The sequence below is a fragment of the Dunckerocampus dactyliophorus genome, chromosome 6 (assembly GCF_027744805.1).
Source record: "Dunckerocampus dactyliophorus isolate RoL2022-P2 chromosome 6, RoL_Ddac_1.1, whole genome shotgun sequence".
Taxonomy (NCBI): domain Eukaryota; kingdom Metazoa; phylum Chordata; class Actinopteri; order Syngnathiformes; family Syngnathidae; genus Dunckerocampus; species Dunckerocampus dactyliophorus.
In genome coordinates this window covers 2,144,216-2,169,741 of record NC_072824.1, presented here as the reverse complement: position 1 = coordinate 2,169,741, position 25,526 = coordinate 2,144,216, and the positions used below count along the sequence as shown (strand labels likewise).

Below are 25,526 nucleotides of genomic sequence, written 5' to 3'. Positions count from 1 at the left end.
TGGTGCTGTCTGCTTTGGGATCCATCACTAACACTCGCCACCTCGTGACAGAATGAAACTTAAAACATTTATATGCCAGAACTGCGCTGAAAAGCCACAGAATTTCCGTGTGTGGAATTAAATGATGGAAGGGATTGAGTAAGGAAGTCAAACAATGTACAGAGATGAGCACATTCAAAAACAATACAAGCAGTTGATGTTTGCTAAATACAAGGCAGAAGAGTCTTGATCATCACAATGATTGTTCTGTCAGGCTCGGGTTTTTTATATTTATTTTATATGTATATATAGATTCTATGTATATACAGTCAAACCTGTCTTAGCGGCCACCTGTATAGAACGGCCACCTGCCGAAAATGTACATGTTATAGACCCTGTGTATAGCAGTCACCTGTCTAATGCGGCCACCCATTTTGTATCCCTTGGTCAATATCTGACCGCATATAGCGACCAAAATGCCAACTCAAGCAGAAGCTTCAAGCACGAAAAAGTTTGTTTTTTTTTAAGCAATGAAGCCGTTGTGTGTGTAGACTTTAATTACTGAGTCCGACATAAAAAAGCCGTCTTCTTACTTTGCAATGCCGCCCTGAAAAGATTCAATTCAACAGGTAGATTTACCTACCTGTTCATGTGTCAACAGAGCGTTTTCCCCTATGTCTCTTGGTTTTGCTCCAGTCTTTTTGTGAATACATGTTAATATGTGTGCGCACAAATTCAAAATGGCCATCAACCTGTCTATAGTGGCCACCTGTCTATAGCGGCCACCCGCTATAGACAGGTTTCACTGTATATATATATATATATATACTTTTTTGTCTTCTTACTGTTATTTATTATATATTATTCTGATTATCATATAAAATATGAGATGGTATGCAGGAAGTGAATAATATGTACTGTACAAGATGTGGAATGGATGGGGGTAGGATTAAATAAGCTTTGCTTCTTCCTACTCCTTTTGGACATGTGGAAGTGTGAAAGAATGATTCATGAGATGTATTCCATTGGAACCTTCATGTTCAAATAAACTAAACCAAACCAAACCAAGGTGAGAAGCACTGCCATCCGGGAGAAACTCGGAGTAAAAGCGTTGCTCCTCCACATCGAGAGGGGCCAGATGAGGTGGCTCGATCATCTGGTCAGGGTGCCTCCTGGACGCCTCCTGGACCCCTGGCGAGGTGTTCAGGGCACGTCCGATATCACACGGGTCCCCTAAGGGTAGTTTAAGAGCTAGCAGTAGCTCACCAAAGAGTATTTGCTTAAACTCGTGTTAATTTCGGACACGATGCCTGTATTTAATGACAAATGAGCACAAAATAGCATAACGACAATGAGCACACTGTTTTGAGTGGAGAAGTGCTTTGGAAATTAAGTACAATGGGAATGTTGGCAGTCAAACATCAAACAAACAGATCACCTTTCCTGTCTTTTAGTCAAAGTAGCGTTCAAACTGACCGAGGTTGGATACAAATGCACTGTTGTCAGGGAAATCCTTGCAGATAACCAAGACAAGTACTGGACTGTATAACTAAGAAAGAAACAAACTCAACCACGCCAAGATTGTCTTACTGGCGAGGAGAACCGGAGGGACGCACCAGAGTTACATCCCACACCGCTCTGGATACGCTCTCCGAAAAACCTCTCTCTTTATTTGCTATTGGGCGTTCCCTAGTTACAGGAGAGTTCAGCTTCTCAAGGAAGGGGCCTACTACAGCTGAACTCTGTGTCTCTAGCTATGTGTGTGCGTCAGTGTAGTGATATCATACATGTGTGGTTTAATTAATTTTCTAACATCACAGACTGTGAAGAGGAGCAAAAGACCTTGAGCACCTCAACCTCCTCCATGTCTCTGATTCCCCTCACAGGGCCTGCTTACTCCCTTCTATGCACAAGAGTACAACAATAATATATTTATAAAGTGGGTGATAACGTATGTAGATTTCTCTAACAAGGCTCTTGTTTGAACTGATGCTGCAAATTGCAGCTGCTCTCGTTCATGGTCACATCACATTCTCACACGTGAAAACGTGTGAGCGTTTAGTACATTTTCATAAAACCTTCACAGCAATAGAAACACATTCTTTCACAACTGTTGAACTCTAACTAATTCTAAAATATGCATCAAATTCAGTTCCAGTTTGTGTCAAATAGCACAAAATTTGTTTCCCACAAATAAAGGGAAAAAAAAAACAATCAGTGTCCAAACTGGGTGTCCCTTATTTATCTTTCAGGAAGTTGGCAACTAGGCCTGTCACAATAATCCATCAATCGATTAATTGAACGCTCAAAAAAACAAAGTTGATCATTTTGACGGCCTCTATAAATTGACATGTGCATCTACGTATGCCTGTTCCTTTTTCTCGTCTTGCTGTGCCACACAGAACGGATGACAAGAGGGTTCACTCTGCATGTGTCTATGCACATTGGTTAGATAGTGGAATGAACGGAGAGAGTGAGCCCTCCTCTTATTCAGCTATTCAGACTCTTTGTCCCAGTACGTGGAGGCGAGGCTACTAGTGAGTGGATACACAGACAGAGTGCTAGCAGTTAGCAATCAAAAGCTAATATGAATGAAGGCACAAAAGTGATAGTTTCTAAGCCGAATGCCACAGTTCCAGTGTGGACGTGCAGCAGGGCCTTCGCCCCGGTGGTCGGTGCTTGCTGGGGTGTTTGATTGGCGAAGTGAATGTATAGGGGTGGTGCGCGGCCACTGACGGTGTCGCTTGTTGCATTGCAGGGGATGTGCAGCCTTTCGGTGCAGTTGAGGGGCCAGCATTTTAGGAGATGTTGGAGGTGTTTGGCGGGCGGTGGGAGTTGCCAGCGAGGACGTGCATGTGCATGTCGCGGGCAGCGGCTCCTGAGCTGTGTGGCCGAGTGGAGGAGGAGGTGCTGAAGGACAATCGGCAACATTGCATTACGCTCCACCGCTACAGATGTGTGGTTCGGCTCGGGTGTGACGCCCTGCATTGGTTTGGCAATGCACTGCATGACTGCGTGTGTGTGTGTATTTTTTTTTTCTTGGCAGAGACAGGGTCTATACAGGCGGCTAATGTGGCTCACACAGGTACACTATACTTGAGTACCATATAGTGGTTCACATGTGAATTACACCTCTCATGACAATAAATATAATGAAAAAATGACGATAATATTGATTATCGACGATTATTTGTAGCACAATTATCGACCAGCAAATTTTTTTATTGTGACAGGCCTATTGGCAACCCTACTTCACCCTGGCCATTTTTGGTCGGGTTAAAACAGACTCTGCTGGTACAGTTTGTTTAGTCAAGTGTGAGTGCAGTCCACCCAACCCAAGACCGAAACAAACAGGCGGCCCGAACCTCCTGGGAGATGGGTCTCAGTCGGCCTGCCAGCGGACTCGAGTCCCGAGTAAGGCAAGTGTGAACACCAGGTATGACGTCACCAAATGCGAGCGAAACCAGGCGACGCTTAGCAACCAGGCCGCACTAAAGTGAAAGTTATTTCATTGTGTGATTGTGTTTAAAAAGTCCTAAACAGTTTTCTATTGTCTAACTACTACTCATTTCTACATACGTCACCATCTCAATGCAGAGTTGTGACACTCGCCATGAAAACACTGATTGGCCTCTGTGTGCATCGTTTTTGTGGTCACAGTGTAGCCTTTCCATCACTGATGCGGGTCTCTCACAGTTCATTTCCACAAACAGCAGCAGGAAAAGTCGTCCATCGCCAGTGGTTGTTGTGATTCCTCGTCTGAAGTACTTGGCATTATTCCAGAAGGAAATCTACGTCGCATCTACGACAACAAATCAGCAAAAAACACATCACTGGCACCATCTTATTGGTCAGTAGAGCAGGTCCAGAGCTGAGATGGTGGGCTCCTCGGGCATCTTGACCTCCGGTTTCGGCAGCTTGATGCGACTCATCGCCACCACGCCGCAGACGGCGAGGTGAGTCGCCACGCTGGCGACGCTCAGCCAGAAGGACCAGTCCACGCTGTCGTCCAGGACGACCAGGACAAAGAGGTTCTCCCGGTAGTTGGCCACACGCTCTGTGAGGTCGTGGTGCCTCATGGCCGCCAGGAAACAGAGCACTGCCAGGGTGCCGAACAGCGCTGGGGGGGGGGACAAATATGGAGGATGAACAATGTTGTCATGCAAATAAACGAGTGAAGCGTCACATACCGGCAATGACGTTCCACAGGTACAGTCCCTTGTGACCCTTGATGCTCTGGTAGGGGACTCTGCGTGCGTTGTAAATGCTGAAGGACAGGCTGACCACCGCGAAGCACACAGCTGCCAGCAGGAAGAGGATGACCATCACGTGAAGTCCGCCGTTCAGAGTGCGCACAAGCTTCGGGAAGACTGCGTGAACAAATACGGGAACACACACATCACAAAAATAAGAGTTGAAATAATGGCGCTGTAGAGCTTGTGCACTCATGTGAAAAATAGGGAGAAAAATAATATGAAAATGTAATCATTGATAATAGCGATATTTGGATTGATCCGCACGCCTCGAGGTCCTTGTCCCTGTTTCATTTCACATATCAAACGCACGCAACAACTTCAGAGAGATTGTTTCTAGGAGGGGTGTACGATAATTATGGGGCCGACATGAGGGAATTATGACGTCATAACGATGAATCCGATAACATTAAAAATAGCTCAACATACATAACAACATAATAACACCCTGGTTAACTGAGTGAGTAATGTGAGGAAGTACGTATGTACTGTGAGTGTGTATATATTTACGTGTGTACAGGTATCTATGCCCACCCCACAACACCGCCCAAACCGAGCGGGGAGGACCAAGTACACATGACTGACAGACCACAGGCCCTACCCAGCCCGCCAGGATGCCCAGTCCGGCCCGCCCAACTCCCCAGAGACGGTACCCTCAGCACCCCCAACACTGGAGCCCCACTGGTGGCAGCGTCCACAATGCCACCCCCAAACCGCCAAACACCATGGACCAGCCACACGCCCCGAGGCAGACCCGACTTCCACCAGAACAGAGAGACACTTTTGAACATCGGCAGGGTTCACCATGAACTTTCATTTAGCCTCTCAGTCTTTGCCTTTCTTCTGCGCCGGGAGAACGCAGCAGCCTGCGGGCCTGGTGAGCTGAATACCCGGCGAGCAAAGCATCCGAGGCGTAAACGAGGCAAGCGGGCCGGCCTGCATGCTAGGCTAAAAGCTAGAGCGACTAGGCCACCGCTACCAAGCCTGCTGCTAGCCAACGTCCGCTCTCTTGAAAACAAGATGGACGAACTAAGAGCAAGGATTACAGCTCAACGTGAGATCAGGGAATGCTGTGTCCTCACCTTCACAGAAACCTGGCTGACGGAGGATATACCGGACTCGGCGATCCAGTTGGAAACATTTGCTGCTTACCGGGGAGATCGGACTTTAGCGTCTGGTAAACACAGAGGTGGCGGCGTCTGTGTTTACGTAAACAAACGGTGGTGCACAGACGTACAGACGATGGAAAAGCACTGCTCGCAGGACATTGAGCTGCTGATGGTGAAATGCAGACCTTTTTATTTGCCTCGTGAGTTTAGCGCTGTGTATTTAACTGCTGTTTACATCCCACCACGAGCTAACACTGCTAATGCACTAGGCCTCCTGCATGACATCATTGATAAACACGAGACCAAACACCCAGACGCTGTATTCATTATATCTGGCGATTTCAACCACTGTAACCTCAGGACTGTCCTCCCCAAATATTACCAGCATGTGAGCTTTCCCACAAGGGAAAATAACATCCTGGACCAAGTCTACAGCAACATGAAAGGTGCTTTGAAGGCTGTTCCAAGACCCCACTTTGGAAAGGCTGACCACATCTCTATATTCTTTTATCCAACATACAGACAACTTCTCAAAAAAGCTCCCCCTGTAAGTACAGCAGTTAAAGTGTGGAATGAAGAAACTGATCAAGTACTTCAGGACTGCTTTGGCTGCACAAACTGGGATGTGTTTAAAACTGCAGCGGGGAGGGAAGATTGTACTGTTGATTTGGATGAATATGCTTCTGCTGGTACTGGCTACATTAGCAGATGTATAGAGACTGTTACCACCACCAAGTATACCCTAACCAAAAACAGTGGATGAACTGTAATGTAAGGGCTAAGCTACGTGCTCGTTCGACTGCATTTGTCATGGGCACCGCTGATGACTACAAAAAGGCCAGATATGACCTGAGGAGGTCCATACAAGAGGCCAAAAGACAGTACAGACAGAAGCTGGAGGGCTACTATTCCACCTCAGACCCTCGGCGCATGTGGGCGGGGCTCCAGCACATCACAGACTATCGACAGCGGAGTAGCGTAGCCACGTCCAGCCAAACCACACTTCCAGATGAGCTGAACGAGTTCTATGCCCGCTTTGACTCCCAAACTCCTGATGAGCAGAGAGGGTGGCTGGACTTGGGGAGCACACAGGACTCACCTCTCATGGTGACATCAGCTGATGTGCGCAGGGTTCTGAACAAAACAAACCCACCAAAAGCAGCAGGCCCAGACAACATCTCAGGACGTGCACTTCGGGTTTGCTCATCAGAGCTAGCTGATGTGCTTGCTGACATATTTAACCTGTCGCTTGCACAAGCATCTGTACCGACCTGCTTTAAGTCCACCACCATAGTGCCGTACCCAAGAAGAGCAACGTGACCTGCTTGAATGACTATCGCCCTATAGCACTCACTCCTATTGTTATGAAGTGCTTTGAAAGGATAGTCATGGCCCACATCAAAAAGAGCATCCCGGTGGCAACTGTGGACCCTCTACAGTTTGCATATCGCCAGAACCGGTCCACAGATGATGCAGTCAACACTGCCATCCACACAGCCCTTTCTCACCTACAGGGCCAGGACACATATGTCAGAATGCTATTTATAGACTATAGCTCTGCTTTTAATACAGTCAGCCCCCACAAACTCACAAATAAGGTCCTCACACTTGGCCTGTCACCCTCCCTCTGTAACTGGGTGTTTAACTTTCTCACAGGCAGGCCCCAGTCAGTCAGAGTCCACAATCGCACATCCAGCTCAAGAACTGTGAGCACTGGGACCCCACAGGGGTGTGTGCTGAGTCCTCTCCTCTACACGCTCTTCACCTACGATTGCGTGGCCTCCCAGAACAACACCAGCATCATTAAATTTGCGGATGACACTACAGTCATCGGACTGATCACTGGTGGTGTTGAAACATCATACAGAAGAGAGGTGGCGGACCTCATAGCTTGGTGTCATGATAACAATCTCCTTCTCAATACAGATAAGACCAAAGAGATGATCATTGACCCAAGAACAAGGGAAAAGGAGCCGCATAGACCCCTGTTTATTGATGAGACTGAGGTGGAGAGGGTGAAAACCTTCAAGTTCCTTGGCACACACATCAGCGAGGACCTCACCTGGTCCCACAACACCCAACAAATTCTGAAGAAGTCCCAAAGGAGACTGTACTTCCTGAGAAGACTGAGGAAATTTGGCATGTCCACCAAAATCCTGAGTTGCTTCTATAGATGCACTATGGAAAGTGTCCTTACCGCCTCCATCACTGTTTGGTACGGTAACTGTACAACACGTGATAGGAAGGCACTCCAGCGGGTGATCAAGACCTCACAGAACATTGTTGGGGCAGCCCTCCCCTCACTGCAAGACATTTATAAAACTAGAGTCCTACGAAGAACACACAACCTCATCAAGGACAGCACACATCCACAACACTCATTATTCACACTCCTACCGTCAGGCAGACGCTACAGGAGTTTGAAGTCCAGGACCACAAGGCTGGCAAACAGCTTTTACCCACAGGCCATCAGGCTTCTCAACGAAGCACTCACACACGCCGCACGCAACACACGCACACACTCATTGCACTTCATTTATTTATTTATTTATTTATTTATTTGTATTAATGTCTCTTCTGTTTTTGTTGCTTAATTTATTGGTATATATGTTTATGTGTTTATGTTTCTTATGTTCTTATTCTTTCTTGTGTTTTCTTTCTTTTCGTGGGAGAATGAACAGAATAAGATTTTCATTGCATGGTATAACTGCTGTTTTACCATGCACATGACAATAAAACTCTTGAATCTTGAATCTCTTGAATCTTGAACCGCGTCCACTCGACACACACACACACACGACCACGGCTGGCCAAAGAGCCACACCATAGCGACCGCAAGAGAACCGGGCCCCACATAGAGCGGAGCACGGGTCACACTCACGAGGCACGCAAGCCAGAAGCGCCAAGGAGGGACAGAAGCAAGCACACCACGACACACCACGACAGACCCCCTGCCGGATGCCAAAACACATGCCCCACCAACCCTGCCATGCCGCAGACCAGCCATCACCCCAACCCCTGCCCATCCACCAATACGCCAAGGGAAACACCCCAGAGGCAGGCAGACAGCCGCCAGCCAGGAAACGGAGACTAGCCAGACACCAGCAGGTAGCGGGGACCGCCCGCCAAATGTAAAACCACCCTCCCTCAACCTACCCTCCCACCCTGGGGAGATAGCGCCGCAGAGACAGCTGGGCAGAAGCACCCGTGCCCCCACCGAGGGGAGAAGAAATGTTAATACCCAAATACTTAATGCTCCCTGAACATAGTGGTATAGAGGGGGTGCTCTGGAAACCAAAGTTAATGGGCAGTACTGTGGATTTAGACCAGTTAATGGCGTAATCTGAGAAGGTGCTATAATTGTTAATGAGTGAGATGAAGAATGTGAATTATCTAGGAAGAGTAATACATCATCAGCATAAAGGCTTATCTTGTGATGAACATTTGTGGTGTGGATCCCTTTAATATTTATCTGTTGTTGAATTGCAGTTGCAAGAGGTTTGATAAGGTTAGCAAATATTGAGGGAGAGAGTGGACACCCTTGCCTAGTACCTCTTTGTAAAGTAAATTCTGGAGAGATGTGATTGTTGGTCCGAACAGAGGCCTTTGGGGTGTTATATAGTATTTTAATCCATGTTCTAAATGAATCTCCAAAGCCACATTTTTGTAGCGTTGCAAAGAGAAATTTCCAGTTTACTCTGTCAAATGCTTTTTCAGCATCGAATGAGACAATTGTGGTTTCTAAATTATGGATGATAGAGTAATCAATCAGATTGATTAGACGGCATACGTTGCTAGTTGAGTGTGTCCCCTTGATAAATCCTGATTGATCAGGGTATATTACAGGTACTACTCAGAAAATTAGAATATCTTGAAAAGGTTGTTGTATTTCTGCAGTTCAACTTAAAAGGTGAATTTGACATATTATATAAACAAATAATATGCAAATCAATATATTTCAAGTTTTTATTTCTATGGATTTTGCTGATCAGGTCTTGCAGCTTAAAAAAACTCAAATTCAAAAACTCACAAAATTAGAATATTACATAAAGTCAATGTAAAAAAGGGTTTTAAATACAAAAATGTGAGGCCTCCAAAGCTAAACTCTTGCACCTGTATTTAGTACTTGGTTGAGGCCCCTTTTGCCCGAATAACTGCCTTCATCCGGCGTGGCATGGATGCTATCAGTTTGTGGCATATTTTAGGGATTATGGAAGACCAGCATGCTTCAATTGTGGCTTTAGCTGTTCTTTATTGTTTGGTCTCTTCCCGTACAGTTTTCTCTTGACAATGACCCACAGATTTTCTATGGGGTTCAAGTCAGGTGAGTTTGCAGGCCAATCAAACATGTTGATCCATGGTCGTGGAACCAGGACTTTGTACTTTTACCACTGTGAGCAGGTGCCAAGTCCTGCTGGAAGATGAAGTCTGCATCTCCATAAAGCTGTTCTACTGAAGCAAGCATGAAGTGCTCTAAAATGTCCTGGTAGACGGCTGCGGTTATGTTTGACTTCATGAAGCACAGAGTACCAACACCAGCAGCTGACATGGATGCCCAAGTCATCACAGACTGGGGAAACCTAACACTGGACTTCATGCATCTTCTATCGTGCTCTTCTCCAGTCTTCCTCCAGACTCTGGGACCTTTGTTGCCAAATGAGGTGCACAACTTGCTCTAATCAGAAAAGAGGACTTTTACCCACTGGGCAACAGACCAGTCCTTCTTTTCTCTTGCCCACAGAAGGTGCCTCTGGCGCTGATTACTATTGAGGAGAGGTTAGACAACAGGAATTCGACATTTGAAGCCCATGTCCAGCATCCGCCTGCGTGTTGTTTCTCTTTAAGCAACAACTCCAGCATCGGTTCACTCCTTATGAAGTTCCCCCACTTTTGAATGGCCCTTTCCTGACCACCCTCTCCAGCCTGCGGTCATCTCTCCTGCTTGTACACCGTTTTCTACCACACTTCTTCCTTCCACTTGACTGTCCACTTTCAATTTTCATTGACTTTCAAGTCAATGAGAGTTTTCTGCACAACTGTCAGATCAGCAGTCTTCCCCATGTCTGAACTCTTCGGAGCCAACCTAAGACAGACTTTTGAAAGGCTCAAGACCCTTTTGCAGGTGTTTTGGATTACTTGCCTGATTAGAATTTGACTCTTTGAACCTACAAAACTGAAGCTTTTCACAGTATTCTAATTTTCTGAGTTTGTGGGTTTGTGGTTTTAAGAAGATGAAAATCTTAATCAGCAAAGTTACAACAAGGAACTGCTTGAGAAATGTCAATTTGCATGTAACGGCTCAATAAAATTAGTTGGTTTCATCTTTTATGTTAAATTGCCAAAATAAAACAACTTTTACTTGATATTCTAATTTTTTGGGTAGTACCTCTATATGAGGGGTAACTTTTTCCAGCCTTATAGCTAACGCTTTGCATATTATTTTAAGATCTGCATTAATCAGTGAAATTGGACGATAACTGGAAGGTAGTGTTGGGTCCTTATCTGATTTCAGCAGGAGACTGATTGTAGCTGAGTTCATGTTTGTAGGCAAGCATGAACTGTCTTTAATTTCCAAAACCATTCTAAGAAATATTGGGGCTAGTAATGACCATTTATTACAGCGACAGTCATGTCAGCAATATGATTATAGTTCTTTAAATTGTCTGCATTACAGTTATTGTCATTGTGATCACTATCATAGTTCATCATTTCATGAGTACTATGTGTGACTGTTTCAATGCAGTATTGTCATTGTGATCACTATCATAGTTCATCATTTCATGACTACTATTATGTGTGACTGTTTCAATGCAGTATTGTCATTGTGATCACTATCATAGTTCATCATTTCATGACTACTATTATGTGTGACTGTTTCAATGCAGTATTGTCATTGTGATCACTATCATAGTTCCATTTCTCTGGTGTCTCTTACCAAGGTGGTTAGTGGCATGAAACCCACTAACTGTCCCCTAGATGTCATTCCAGCCAAGTTTTTAAAAGAGGTTTTTAATTCTGTTGGGTCAAGTTTGCTTGTTTTTATAAACACCTGTCTTAACTTCTGTCCCAGCTGCCTTCAAACATGCTGTGGTTAGACCCCTCCTAAAAAAACCTCATCTCGACTCCTCTGTGCTGTCCAATTTTAGGCCTGTCTCATACTTGCCCTTTCTTTCAAAGGTTTTAGAAAAAGTTGTTTTTACTCAGTTACAAACTTTCCTAGAGATGAACTCTGTTCTTGATAAATTCCAGTCTGGTTTTAGATCCCGACATAGCACTGAGTCGGTGCTGTTAAAGGTGCACAATGACATTGCCCTGTCTGGGGATGCAGGGAATCCCGCTGTGTTGGTGCTACTGGACCTCACAGCGGCCTTTGATACAGTTGACCATGCAGTCCTTGTATCCCGCCTGGAGCGCTGTGTCGGTATCCAAGGCATTGCTCTCCGGTGGTTTAGGTCATACCTGGCTAATAGGAGCTTCTCCGTTATGATCGGTGACCTCTGCTCCTCCCATGCGTCCCTCTCGTGCGGGGTGCCACAGGGATCCATCCTTGGCCCTGTTCTGTTTTCTCTGTATTTATTACCCCTGGGTTCAATTTTGGAAAGACATAATTTGTCTTTTCATCTCTATGCTGATGACCTGCAGATATATCTGCCTATTAGACCCACTGACAATACTGCTCCCACTAGGCTGCTCGATTGTATTACTGACGTAAAGCAGTGGCTGGATCAGAACTTTTTACATTTAAATGACAGCAAAACAGAGTGTATTTTATTTGGTATGTCACCAACATTGCACACTGTTGCAGCGAATTTTGTCTCTCTGGCCCCCTATTTTAAACCTGATGTCAAAAATCTTGGGGTCATATTCGATAGTGGACTCAAATTCGACAAACAGATTAGCTCTGTCATTAGGACGAGCTTCTTTCAGCTCCGTCTTCTGGCTAAAGTGAAGCCTTTTTTAGGTCAGCAGGATCTTGAGAAAGCGATCCATGCTTTCATCAGCACAAGACTGGACTACTGCAACGCACTTTACGTTGGCCTCAGTCAGACCTCAATTTCGCGTCTGCAGTTGGTCCAGAACGCTGCTGCCCGGTTTTTAACAAACACGCCCAGACGTGAGCACATCACCCCGGTGCTGTCATCGCTCCACTGGCTTCCAGTTCGTTTTAGAATCGATTTTAAAATTTTAGTATTTGTTTTTAATGCCATTAACGGCCTTGCTCCGTCGTACTTGTCGGAGCTTTTAACTATCCGCAATCACGGCAGGGCCCTGCGTTCCTCAGGACAGCTTCTGTTAGAAGTCCCACGGGCAAAATACAAACAGTGGGGCGAACGCTGTTTCTCCGTCGCTGCTCCCAGACTGTGGAACAAACTTCCCACTGACATTCGCACCACTACTGAAGTCGGCCTTTTTAAATCAAAATTGAAAACTCATTTTTTTAGACAGGCGTTCAACACCGACTAGGGCGGTCTTGTATTTTATGCATTTTTAGTTCTTGTTGACTCCCATTTGATGTACTTTTAAAGGCTTTTAGCACTCTGCAGCACTGAAGCATTTTCTTATAGAGTTTTTATTCTGTGTTTACTTTGTGTTCATGTTTTATGCTGTGTTCTTATGTTTTGTCTTATTGTAAAGCACTTTGGGAGCTTGTGGGCTATTGTAAAGCGCTATATAAATAAACTTTGATTGATTGATTGATTGATAGTTCATCATTTCATGACTACTATTATGTGTGACTGTTTCAATGCAGTATTGTCATTGTGATCACTATCATAGTTCATCATTTCATTTCTACACTAATATGCATGACTGTTTCAATGCAGCATTGCCATTGTGGTTGTTGATTTTATTTTGTCCTTTCTGTCAGGGTCTTTATAGTCGTCACAGACATTTGCTGATGTAGTCCTGTTCCTTTCTGTTGTTTTGTTATTGTTGTCACAATTGTTGTTGCTGTTGTTGTCCTTGTCTCTGTCTTTGTTGTCCCCCCCTTATTCCTGCACCCCCCCTCTCTGTTTTCTTTTCTCTTCTTCTCTATCCCCTCCTGCTCCAGTCCGGCCGCTCCAAATTTGCATAATAACAAAGCATCAAAGACAAATAAATTCAGTATAACAGCATAGGGGTGTATCTCAGTATAGGGTGAAAGGGTGAAAGTGTATCTCACACTTTTCCCTGGCAGAGTACATCTGTTGAGCACGTGAGGGCATTTAGATCAACAATACTATCTGCCCTAATGGCTGGACAGGACTAAAAAAAAAAGCTCGGATAACCGATAATTAAAAAAAAGCACTCCAATAAGGTGAGATCAACCGTACTGTGCAGGGGTGAGCAAATCAAGTGCTCCTTGTTTCTCCTGTCTGTGACGTTAATGGCCTGTCGTAACTTCCCCAGAGACCTCTGTGGCGTCACGCCGGCTGATCGGAGAGTGTGCCCGAATACAGTGCACCTTGCTGGCCCACACTAGGTGGCTCCTTCTGCTCTATACTCTGGTTCTTCTGATAGTAGTGATGTGGTAGTAGTAATCAGTAATTTCAGTAGTAATTTTAAAAAGTAGATATAAAAAAGTTATCAGTTAACAGGACCATATCGGTCTTGAGAAGCATCGGTTAAAAAAAAAGATATTGTGCATCTCTAGTTTCTAGTGTCTCGCTGTTGAGTTGCATCATTTGTGTGCTCTTGCACAAGACACCTCGAGATAGAGATGTAAATATGTAGACATTAAATATCACTTTTTGAGGTCAACATTTTCAGATGAAAACATCAGTCTGTTACTGGCCGACTGATCATATGGTTGCTGTTTTAATGACAAAGCCAGCAACAAAGTGCAAGTTTTAGTTTTGTGTTATCTGGCCAAACTTTGTGACGCTACAGGACACACTTTCGGTCACAGCTTGCCTCCACATAGCGAAAATCGGTTGGAGATGCATCATTTAATTTCCATCTTCAGCTTTTGCGCATCCCTCACTGCACGATTGTAGCGGTATAAAATGATGGTTATTCGGCTGGTCTTTTGAAAATAAAATGCTAACATCCGGTCCTTGCTAGTGTTGCTGGAAACACATCTTTTTTAGTACTGGTACTGGAAAGGAAATACACTGATTAGCCATTTGTCGGATTATTTCACTTGTGTGCACAGCTTGTCCTATAAGTAAAGTTGTTTCATATCTGAAACTCGACCAATGCGGTGATCTTAATTTGAAGTTTGAACGCAAAACATCCGCTCTGAACACGGAAGTACAATGCTCTTAATGTAAACCGTATGTAAATACAATTAAACAGTAAACAGTACAAAAGTATCGTGTTATCGCGCAAAGGTTTTGCGTTATCTCGCAAAAATTCGTTATTTTTAACCCATCAATTAGGTGAGAGCAAGTGGGGGTGTTGAGTTACATCGTGTGTGCGCCCACATGCGGTACCTCGGCATGACCACTAGCTAGCAGTGTTGCCTTGTTTGTGACGAGTTTTTCCTTTATGACAAGTTCATTAATTCATTCATTTTTTATGCCGCTTATCCTCACTAGGGTCGCGTTGTTTTGCCTTTGTTAAGGATAAAGTGTATATTGTTCCAGTTAACTGATGCCTCCGAGTGCTTATTCCTCCATCAGCTTATACAGAAATACGTATAAGAAGACCAATGTACTCGATCATGCACTACTTTCAAATGTACAGTACCTTTGCCAACACTTACTGTGAATTTTGGAGCGTCTGGTCCCGAGTCCACACTTCTTCGTCTTCCCTCCCCGGAACAGACCATAGTATACGTCCCCGGTAAACAGATCCAACTCCGGGTTGGACGCGTTGACGATCTCCGCCCCCGTTTTGCACAAGATGCGTCCGGTGACCCATCGCTCCGTGGACAGGGCCACAAGCAGCAGGGCCACGGAGCCGACACAGAGCACCGAGGCGCCCGAGAAGCTTATCCGTTTCCACAGCGACGGCATCCTACCACAGCTAGCCCATGTCGCCCCGGGAGAGGGCTCACGACGCCGGGGAGCGACCGCGCAGAGCCCCCCTCCACCACCATGAGTTTACTGTATATGAGCTAAATTAGAAATCGAATGGTCATAATGTTAATCCAAGTGAGAGGCGTATCTTCTATGAGTAATTGGGGAGGAGAAACCAAATATACGGCGGTCAAAGGGATCCCTTACTTGGAGAAACTCAATCCTTCCTGCCTGCTCCTGGTCCTCTTTTTTCAGCCCAGTATCCGAACAAAGGCTATAAATCAATAAATAACCTTTAAAAGTGCATCATATAATTGGTGACCTTATAAAAACCATACCAGCATGGTTAATTTGTGTCAGAATGACACATGTGGCTCATTTCAACTCTGAAGGTTACACTTCATTTCGTTTCTCCGTTTGAAAACTCAAAAAGGGGACGTGTTGAAGACTGTGATTCAAAAAGCACAAACTATTATTGTTTCGAGTAAATTGTCCCTGTCCCTGTCATTTAAAAAGAAAAGGCTTGTTTTGCAGAAAACAAAATGTGAAATGGACTATTTTAAAAAAAACCCATGAACATTAATAAAAGTAAACAGTTTCAAGAGTTCGTGGCGACCCCTGGCGACCCCGCTGAGGCACTACGGGCGTAATGACGTCACGCCGGGACGCACTGTCCCCGGCAGCGGCTGAGAAACCCCTTCGGTCAAAGATGGCGGACTCGCAGTCGACGAGTCTGGGGGATGATACGGAGAAGGAGGGCAGGGAGCGCGCCGCCTGGAAGTCGCCGAGAATCGAGAGGAGCAAGGAGAAGGTCGGGGGAGAGGAGAGCTTGCGATTCAACGACAAAAACGGCAGCCACAACAAGGGAAAGAAACGCAACCTGTCAGGTGAGACCGCCAGTCCGGCTAGCGGCGAGAGCCTTCCCGCGTCCCCGGCTTGACAGCGCCAGGAAGCCACCGGAGGGGTTGTTGTTGTCAGGGATTATGGGATGTTTATGTGGGATGCTCCGGAGGGGAACCTCACAGTAGAGCTCAGGTAGCGGCTTCCTTGGAAGCACGGGTGCTGTTCTTTACTGTTAGCATCCCCTTATCTAGTACAGTAGTGCTCGGCTGCATTAACTATTATGTCAACAACATGCTCTCTTACGTCAATAAGACTAACAATGGGGAATTGCACTCGTCCCATTAACATATTATACTACTGCAGTACTACTGTATGTTACTATACTGCACATCAACATTTAAAAAACACTTTACATTTTCTACTGTGCATTTTTGCACAGAGGTTCTAAGTAGAGCTTCAAAATGCAAAAAGAAGAATGAGAGTGGACAAAACATTTTTTGAGTAAGCAATTTATTTATCATTTATTTATTATTTATTCATTATTTATTTATTTATTTACAGTGAAATGGGCAGATCAAAAGTTTTTTTTTTTTACCTGTAGTAAGAAAAAAAAAACAAGCCACCTAAAATAAAAATCAAATCGTGAAAAAAGGAGTGAGTAAAAAAATGGGTTTGGACATGCTTGATGCCAGTGTTTCCAGGAGGCAAGTGGGAATGTTGGTCCAGGTGGTGAAGATGGCTTCGCGGAGGGCATCCACTGTCTGAAACTCATGTCCATTTTTGTAAACCCATTCGCAAATGTTCTCCATTGGATTTAGATGAGGATGGTCCAAAAGAGTGAGCTTATTCCTCTTTGTGAAGTGCAGCGTTTTCCTGTTGAAAAAGCCAGTCATCACCACACAGACGAGGGCCTTCAGTCATGAGGGATGCCCCCTGCAACATCTCCACATAGCCGTCTGCCGTTTGACACCCCTGCGCAACCTGAAGCTGCATTGTTTCATTGAAGGATCATGATGGACCCCCATCCACTGTGCCGTGTGGAAAACATCTCAGCTGGGATCTCCTTGTCATGCCAGTAACACTGGAAGCCATCAGGACCGTAAAGGGAGAATCAAACTTTCTTCCACCTTTCAATGTCCCATGTTTGGTGCTCTCCTGCAAACCCCAAACCTTGAAGGAGACGAGGTCTTTAAAGATATTTCTTCTCTGGCAGATGGCATCTGATACCTATTGGACTGCACTCTGCACCAGTAACAACCTTCATTTGGGCCTAGGATGGTCCCGTGTCTTGACGGACAGCCAATGGGATCCTCCGGTTCGTTTTTTTGGGTCTACCGCTTAACTTTTTTGTTCCATAAGCCTCAGGATGTTTGTCTTACTGCGACCAACCTCAACACCAACGGTGCTCTGCAAGAGGCCTTGCTTATGCAGCTCAACAATCCCACCGCCTTCTTCAAAGAGAGAAAGCTTTTTTGCCTTTGCCATCAAGAGGTCTTGACAGTGTGAATGCCTGATACTAAATCACATTCAAACCACATTTTTGCCAACATGTTTTCCTTTTAAAGGCTGTGCCTATTTAACTTGAATGCTTCTTTGCAGTAAATTGCTGTTTTAGCTCACTCCCGTTTCTTCTTTTTGGATCTGTAAGGCTGTTCCCAAAAAATAATGGAAAATAAGAGATATTCTATTCTTTGACAAAATGACCAAGATTTACGTTGAAGTTGCCTGATCATAGCTGAGCAGAACCAGAGTTAAAATACGGGAAACTATTAAAAAGGAAGGGCACCAGGAACTAAGGGCAAAATATGCGAGTTTCCTGGTGGTGGCATGGTGTAAAATGTACAACTATTGTACTGCTTGTGTCGCTGCAGATTTGTCTCTGGTCAGGTTTGTAACTACTGAGCTGACCCGGGGTTACTTCCTGGAGCACAACGAGGCCAAATACACCGAGCGCCGGGAAAGAGTGTACACCTGCTTACGCATCCCCAAGGAACTGGAGAAGGTGAGCAAAAACACACGATAGCTCAGCGACAGAAGTGTCGCAAAATCACCATTTTTCTTGCGCTTTCTCTTTCTGTTTAGTTGATGACGTTCGGCTTCTTCCTGTGTTTGGACGCCTTTCTGTACGTCTTCACTCTGTTGCCCCTCAGAGTGCTGCTGGCCCTGCTGCAACTCATCACGCTGCCGTGCTGCGGCCTCGGGTAAGTTTTTACTAAGCACCTGTGTAGTTGTATTAGTGTAGATGTTTGGCTTTCATTGAAGAGGTTTTGCAAAAATATGGCATCCATGAGGGAAATTGGCCAATACCCATACCCATACCATGAAGTTGCATTACCTGAGTGAAGTTGGACCCCTCCCCACGCAAAACTCTGGTCAAATAGTCTCATTTCTTTGTGCTGCGTTTGTGCAGTTAAAATGAATGTTTGTGTTGCTTCTGTTTTTGCGTTATAACAGTTTATTTTATAGATCAAACAAAGTTCACCCAGCCCCCATTTGCTCCAAATGAAACCAAAATAGTCTCATTCTTTTGTGCTGTGTTTGTGCTGTTTTGTGCAATTAAAACGAATGTTTGTGCTGCTTTTGTTTTTGAGTTATTACAGTTTATTTTATGGGTCAACCAACGTTCACCTAGCCCCCCCATTTGCTCCAAATAAAATCAAAATAGTCGCATTCTTTTGTGCTGCGTTTGTGCTGTTTTGTGCAATTAAAATGAACGTTTGTGCTGCTGTTTTTTTTTTAGTTATTACAGTTTTAACAACAGGGGGATGATCAATTTTTATTATGTTTGTCGCACATAAACCGGCTCTTGGGACTTGCATCACAGGGATGCTTTAAAATGTCCCTAATATCGTAACTGTGCAGGGCATTATTGACAATTGCCTCTAGAGGGCAACAGGTATCTTTTTGTGATTCCCAAACTAGTTCCTTTGGGAATGTTGAAAAAATTAGCTTTCAACATTTGTTTGTCTTTGCAACCTGAGCTTCACTTTGTCAAGTATTTGGGTCCCGGATTGCAACAACTTGCATTTATTGTGTTTTTAGAGGGACCCGCCTGCTCCAGCCGGCACAGGTGTGCGACGTCCTAAAGGGCTTCATCATGGTGCTGTGTTACTCCATGATGAGCTACGTGGACTACGCCATGATGTACCACCTCATCCGGGGCCAGTCGGTCATCAAGCTGTACATCATCTACAACATGCTGGAGGTACGCTGTGATTGGGCACCTTTCATCACGGGTAGTGAACCACGTCCTCATTGTCTCTCTCGTCTTCTGACTTATTTTTTTTGGGCAGGTGGCAGACCGCCTCTTCTCATCTTTTGGCCAGGACATCCTGGACGCGCTGTACTGGACGGCCACGGAACCTAAAGAGAAGAAAAGGGCCCACATAGGCGTCATCCCCCACTTTCTCATGGCCGTGCTCTACGTCTGTATCCTTACATAGAAGCGTCTTCAGTCTATTCATTGAACGGCAATAGGCCTGTCACGATAACACATTTTGCTGGTGGGTAAGTGCTACAAATTAACGTCAATAATCAATGATATCGACATTTTTTTTTGACCATTTTTTTCATTACAATTAGTCATGAGAGGTGTAATTCACGCTTGAACCACTCGCCACATTACACGTTACAGCGAGACGAGGCAAAGAAACAGGCATACGTAGATGCACATGTCAATTTATCAAGGCCGTCAAAATTATCAACCTCGTTTTTTTATCGTTTGGTTCATCGATTTATCTATTATTGTGACAGCCCTAAACTTAAATGTAAACAATCTGGGCCATATTTGATACTAAACATGCCATCATTTTATTCATAATGTCGGGTAAGTTCACCGTTTCTTTCCGAGGTAGTGGATTTTCTTTTCCTCTTAACGTGCTTCCTTGCAGTTCTCCACGCCATCCTCATCATGGTCCAGGCCACCACGCTCAACGTGGCCTTCAACTCCCACAACAAGTCGCTACTCACCATCATGATGTCCAACAACGTGAGTACGACTTATCGGCTAAATATACACTCATTGGCCACAACATTCGGTACGCAGTATAGCAGGGGTGTCCAAACATCTTTCCTCCAGTGAGGACCACACAGTGAAAAATGAAATGATGCAACTTTGCCACTTTGATATTTTGTAAAGCAACACATGTAGATATGCTATCAAGTTCTACTGTATATATTTCATGTCAGCTTTGTCACAGGGCTGGAAAAGCCCCACTCTATTTCTGCTGTTGTGTTTTTATGTAAATATTTCAACTTTCTGCTTAAATAATCTTCGTCCATTTTCTTTTTGTAATATTATGACTTTATTCCTGTAAGATTATGACTTTTTCTCCAAACTGATTTTCTGAAAATGACAACTTTATTGTGTTTTGTTTGTTTGTTTCTTATTAGACCTTTTGAAAAACAAGTAATTTTTCTTTAATATTTCAACTCTATGCTACTAATATACCATTATTTTTTTTATTTATTACCAATCTATTCTTGTAAAATTGTGACTTTTTTCTCATTACTATATGACTTTTTCTGTTAATATTTTGACTTTATTCTTGTAAAATTATGGATGTTTTTTCAAGTTCTGCTCTTTTTTTTTTTCCAATTTCTTTTTTCTTGTAAATTTTCTTTTTGTAATTATGACTTTATTCCCGTAATATTGTGACTTTATTGTTGTATCATTATGACATTTTCCGCAACCTAATTTTCCAAAAAATACAACTTTATTTGTTATTTTCTTTGTTTTTCATAATATTACGACTAGAGATGTCCGATAATCTCGACCTACCAATATTATCGGACCGATATTGGTATAACAATGTAATATCGATCAATATTGGTGTCGTTTTTTCCCCCTATAATTAAAGCCGATAGGGTCCTTTAAGCGCCACAAGCAACATTGTTGTTGCCATAACAGTCAACACGCAGCATATACAGTACATGAGCTGATGTTTTGCTTAACTGTGTTGGGGGCGGCAGGTCGTGGTGGGTGGGCAAAACACCGCTAATGGTGAGCGGGGTAGCTCATAGACATATATACTTAGACGCCACACCAAGCGATGAGCCGTACGTCAACGTCAGAGTCGGAGTGGAGAAGATTCCTCATTCATGTGCTGCACACTAAATCCCAGGGAATAACATTTCACAGGTAAGACTTAACCTTTATCTTTGATAGTATTTGGCCCATAGACTGCATGATTTGGCCATTAGAACATCGTTTTGAGAGCATAATTTGCTGACGTTGCGGAAAAACTGTATTCCCGTGCACACGTCATTAATTCATATGTCTATGGGGTGGCGGGAATGTAAAAAAATTGCGGAAATAGCAGCAGGCAGACACGGTAGTTTGCTTTCGCGAGATGTTGTTTACAGCCCCGACGAGAGGCTAATTGCTGATTCTGCATCCATTAGTTTCACAACATGATGTGTTCATTCCACGACAGGAGATTTGTGATGTTACACATTTCGGTATCAGTATCGGTTGATATCGGTATCGGAAATTGAGAGTTGGACAATATCGGCTTATCTGATTTTGGCAAAAAGCCTATATCGGCCGTCCCTAATTACGACTTAAAAAAATAACTCTTTCCTTTAACATTTCAACTTTACGATCCTAAAATTCCATTATTATAATACTATGGCGCTATTATTGTAAAAGTATAACATTTTCTTGTTAGAGTATAACTTTTTTCTAACATTTTGGCATTAGTCTTGTAAAATTACTGCAGTTTTTTCCATTTTTGCGCTTGTTTTTTTTTTTTAGGTTTCTTGTTAAATTATATTTTGAGAAATGTGCCGTGGACCAATAAAAAAAACTGCGGTGGGCAGCAAATGGCGCCCGGACCGCACTTTGGGCACCCCTGCCATATAGCTTAAAATAAACACTAAGTCTCTTGTACTGCTGCTTCATTGTGATACATACGCCTCTCTGTTGAGGAAGTACTGCATGAACGAGAACTTCTCTAGTTAGACTGAATGCTTTACATGACAGTATTTGAGTGATGTTTGGCGGGCCAAATGAAAAACTTTGGCATGCCCGGATGTGACTGACCTATTGCGGCCCTAGGCCTGCATATGCAGGCACACCTAAGGTTATGTCCTGTTCATCCTTTAGTCTCCCTTTTTGTCTCCTTGCAGTTTGTGGAGATCAAAGGAAGCGTGTTCAAGAAGTTTGAGAAGAACAACCTTTTCCAGATGTCAAACAGCGGTAAGCGAGCAGCACAACAACAAAAATGTCCACGGACACGCTATCGTCATTGTACAGTAATTCCTTGTCTCTCGCGGTTAATTGGTTCCAGACCCGACCGTGATAAGTGAATTTCCGCAAAGTATTTTTGTAGTTACAACATAGAAAACCCATTTAAGATCTTCTATATATGGTTTTTAGCATTATTAGAGCCCTCTTGAGATGACATAACACACCTATAGTCACTTTTGTACTCGTATTACCCAATATAGTTGACATAATAAGAGAAAATAAGACGTCTTAGACGCAATAAGACTTGCACACTTGGCACAATGGGTGGCTATTGTCTATGTAATGTTCCTGGCACCTAGTGGTCAGTGTAGTACAATGCTACTGCAATGGCTCAGTGAACAATCCACACAGGAGCTGCTGTCAGCCGCAACTCACACCAGTCATTGGCACTCTCCACACTGTTAACCATGCAAACACTCAGCAATTCTACAGTAGCTAGCTGACATCACGCATGTCACTTGCCACGCCACGCCTCTTAAGCTATTACAGATATTACACTACATACGGTAAGTGCCTTTATATTTGTATTTTTGTTTAGCCATTTTTATGATTGAAAATGTTTCATTTGGGCCAAGAATATGTACCATTACCCTATATATGCATATGTTTTGGCTAGGGCTGGTGAAAATGGCACGTTAATGGCAGCAACTAATTTATTTCATAAATTGCTTCAAAATTTTTTGCGTAATGAAAGCATGCGGATAATGTCAACACCTCTCTGTTGTGACGGCAGAATAGCATTCCCACACGGTCGCACAGAGTCTGATGCTCTTTTATAACTTTATTCTGATCTGATCCGAACAGCACAACAACTTTTTTATTATGTGTGGTCTAAATAAACAGAAAGACAAAGAAAACAGTAAGCGTATATTGTTATCACTCCCTGAAATAATGAAACTCTTTCTGCCAAAGTACAATTTGCTGCATTTAAGTATGCTCGGAAATCCCAGAAAATACATCTACACTCAGAACATGGGAATACTTCCCTCCTGGGTGCATTGATTTCACATAGCAACATAGAAAGGAACGCTACATCTAGCGTCAAAAACAAAAACACAGCAGCAGTGGCGGCAGCTCCAATATGTAGCGTAACCTTTGGCTAGCGACCTGAGGCATTGTCAGCGAGTGTGTGGTGAAGTTAGCCGGCTAGTAGCCAGCCGCTGTGGTGAGGCGAGGTGTCACTAAGCCAGTAACGTAGTTCTTTGGTGTGACAATGTTCATAATAACAATAATAATAATAACAATGTCACTGTAGCTTGGTTAATATGCAGGTGACATCATGTAAATGGAGGAAAATGCTTTTTCAGATGTGTGCTAGATTTTATTTATATATATTATGTTCATAAAATACAGTAAAAATGAGCATATTTCACACGATTGGAAAGGGTGTTTAATTATGATTGAGTGATTTGAAATTTGTGCTTAATTTGATTAAAATGCTGAGTCATTTGACTGATAATAGGCCGCATTCAACCACGAAAAAGGGATCACTTATTAATGAATGAATTGTTGAAAAACCCTGATAGAGTGAGGGAGCGATGTTTGAACCGTGATGTAGTGAGGGACGACTGAGTTCTTTGAACTTTAGCGAAGGTACATTTGACACACACACACACACGCCGCATGTGCAAAGTAGGTTAATCCAGGATTGCTTTTGTTTGTTCCCCACAGACATAAAAGAGAGGTTCACCAACTACATCCTCCTGCTCATCGTCTGCCTGAGAAACATGGAGCAGTTCTCCTGGAACCCGGGTAACTATGACGGAAACACACACAAACGTGCAACCTTAATCCGTTTTACGCTGGCTAATTTCATGAGAATGAATTCTTCATTGTATACGCCCAACTTTGTGGGAACAGTTTTGGGGAGAGGCCCTTTCCTGGTCCCTGTGCACAAAGCAAGGTCCATAAAAGCACGCTTGAATGAGTTTGGTGTGGAAGAAGTCCAATAGAAGATACTCTGGCATTTACTGGCGACATATAGATTTTCTTCCATTTTCCACTTCCTGTCGGCTGAGAGACCAGGGGCCTCACTTATAACACTGCATGGAAATCTGACTAATAGTCTGCGTAAGCCAGAAACCCAAAATGTGTGTATGGACAAAAATATTCAGACCTAAAAAACGGTGGCGTTGGCACACATTCACCAATTTGTGCTTCACCTGCTGTCCAAATGTATGCAACTCCACCCCACGTCACGCCCTCTCCACGCCTTCAATTCAATGCACAGTGGCGTCCATATTTAGTGACCCTTGATTGCGTTTCACTCGGTTCTTCTGAATCATGGCTGCTGAGAAGACGAAGACGAAGAAGCGAAACTTCACAAAAACTGAGGTGGAAATCCAAGTTGGAAAGGTGGAGGCCCGAAAATACATATTTGGACAACCAGCAGTGGCATTACGAACAAGAGGAAGATGAGCGAGGGGCAGCATGTAGCGTCAGTGGCACGAGGCGCACAAGGCATACATTCCTATTTTTAGTGAGCATGTTTCTACATTTTTCCCCATTGATGCCGCATTTTAGATTAACAATAGCTTAGCAAAATCTGTTTCATTTAAAGGTGGACGCAGTGACTCAAAGCAGGGGATGAAGTTATGTCAAAAATTCATTGCTGCAATTCCAAATGTTTAACTTAATGATGACATAACACACACAAGCCTAGGACGCCCCGTCGCAGCTGTCAGTGTGGAAAAAAACATATATAAGTCGCTCCGGAGTATAAGTCGCAGGACCAGCCAAACCATGAAAAGTGCCGAAAATACAGTATATGTTGTTTGTTGCGCGCAGCGACCAGGTCCACTTTGTTCGACGGTCTCAGCACAGATAGACTACTATACTGTATTTTTACGCGTTTTCTTTCATCTCCCAAATGCTGATACTATGTGGGAATGCATAAAGGTTTGATGACATTATTGATCGACGATGTGCATATTTGTTGGCGCACAACCTCAAGTGAATTCAGAGACGTAATCATCTTCTGTCTGGAAAACAAAGTCCAGGCTGGTACTGGGGGATGGTGGGTCTGTATTCATTTAGTGCTTTAAATTTGATGTTGTTTCTGTCTTAGTTTTACACAATACATCATACAGTAAATAGGACACATTAGGTCGCTATAATGTTGGACGACCCCCCCCCCCCCCCCCCCCCAGCC

The 25,526-nt window shown here is 43.9% G+C and overlaps 2 protein-coding genes across 3 annotated transcripts in view; one reads left to right on the top strand and one right to left on the bottom strand.

Moving 5' to 3' along the window:
* Positions 1 to 1,574: 1,574 nt before the first annotated feature.
* Positions 1,575 to 16,277, bottom strand: clrn2 (clarin 2). Its single transcript, XM_054778080.1, has 3 exons — positions 15,027 to 16,277; positions 4,170 to 4,349; positions 1,575 to 4,099 (listed from the first exon to the last, which is right to left on the bottom strand). Exons 1-3 carry the CDS (start codon positions 15,277 to 15,279, stop codon positions 3,831 to 3,833), a joined length of 702 nt encoding a protein of 233 aa, XP_054634055.1. The 5' UTR covers positions 15,280 to 16,277; the 3' UTR covers positions 1,575 to 3,830.
* tapt1b (transmembrane anterior posterior transformation 1b) overlaps positions 15,948 to 25,526 on the top strand; it is a 27,364-nt gene continuing 17,785 nt past the window's right edge. The window contains exons 1-8 of one of the 2 annotated variants that reach the window (XM_054778078.1): positions 15,948 to 16,169; positions 17,997 to 18,127; positions 18,208 to 18,326; positions 19,168 to 19,330; positions 19,419 to 19,554; positions 20,016 to 20,113; positions 22,255 to 22,324; positions 24,047 to 24,127. In XM_054778078.1, the coding sequence (XP_054634053.1) occupies positions 15,992 to 16,169; positions 17,997 to 18,127; positions 18,208 to 18,326; positions 19,168 to 19,330; positions 19,419 to 19,554; positions 20,016 to 20,113; positions 22,255 to 22,324; positions 24,047 to 24,127 (976 nt within the window). In that variant the 5' untranslated portion in view covers positions 15,948 to 15,991. The remainder of the gene's footprint in view (positions 16,170 to 17,996; positions 18,128 to 18,207; positions 18,327 to 19,167; positions 19,331 to 19,418; positions 19,555 to 20,015; positions 20,114 to 22,254; positions 22,325 to 24,046; positions 24,128 to 25,526) is intronic. The other variant, XM_054778079.1, reaches the window with a different exon arrangement.

What these genes read in the sequence shown, in the direction of transcription:
- clrn2 (XM_054778080.1), bottom strand. Translation starts at nt 15,279, where the DNA reads ATGCCGTCGCTGTGGAAACGGATAAGCTTCTCGGGCGCCTCGGTGCTC. An exon ending in CAGACGCTCCAAAATTCACA is followed by an intron (nt 4,350 to 15,026) that starts GTAAGTGTTGGC and finishes TTGTTCACGCAG; the next exon opens with TCTTCCCGAAGCTTGTGCGC. An exon ending in CCTGTGGAACGTCATTGCCG is followed by an intron (nt 4,100 to 4,169) that starts GTATGTGACGCT and finishes CCCCCCCCCCAG; the next exon opens with CGCTGTTCGGCACCCTGGCA.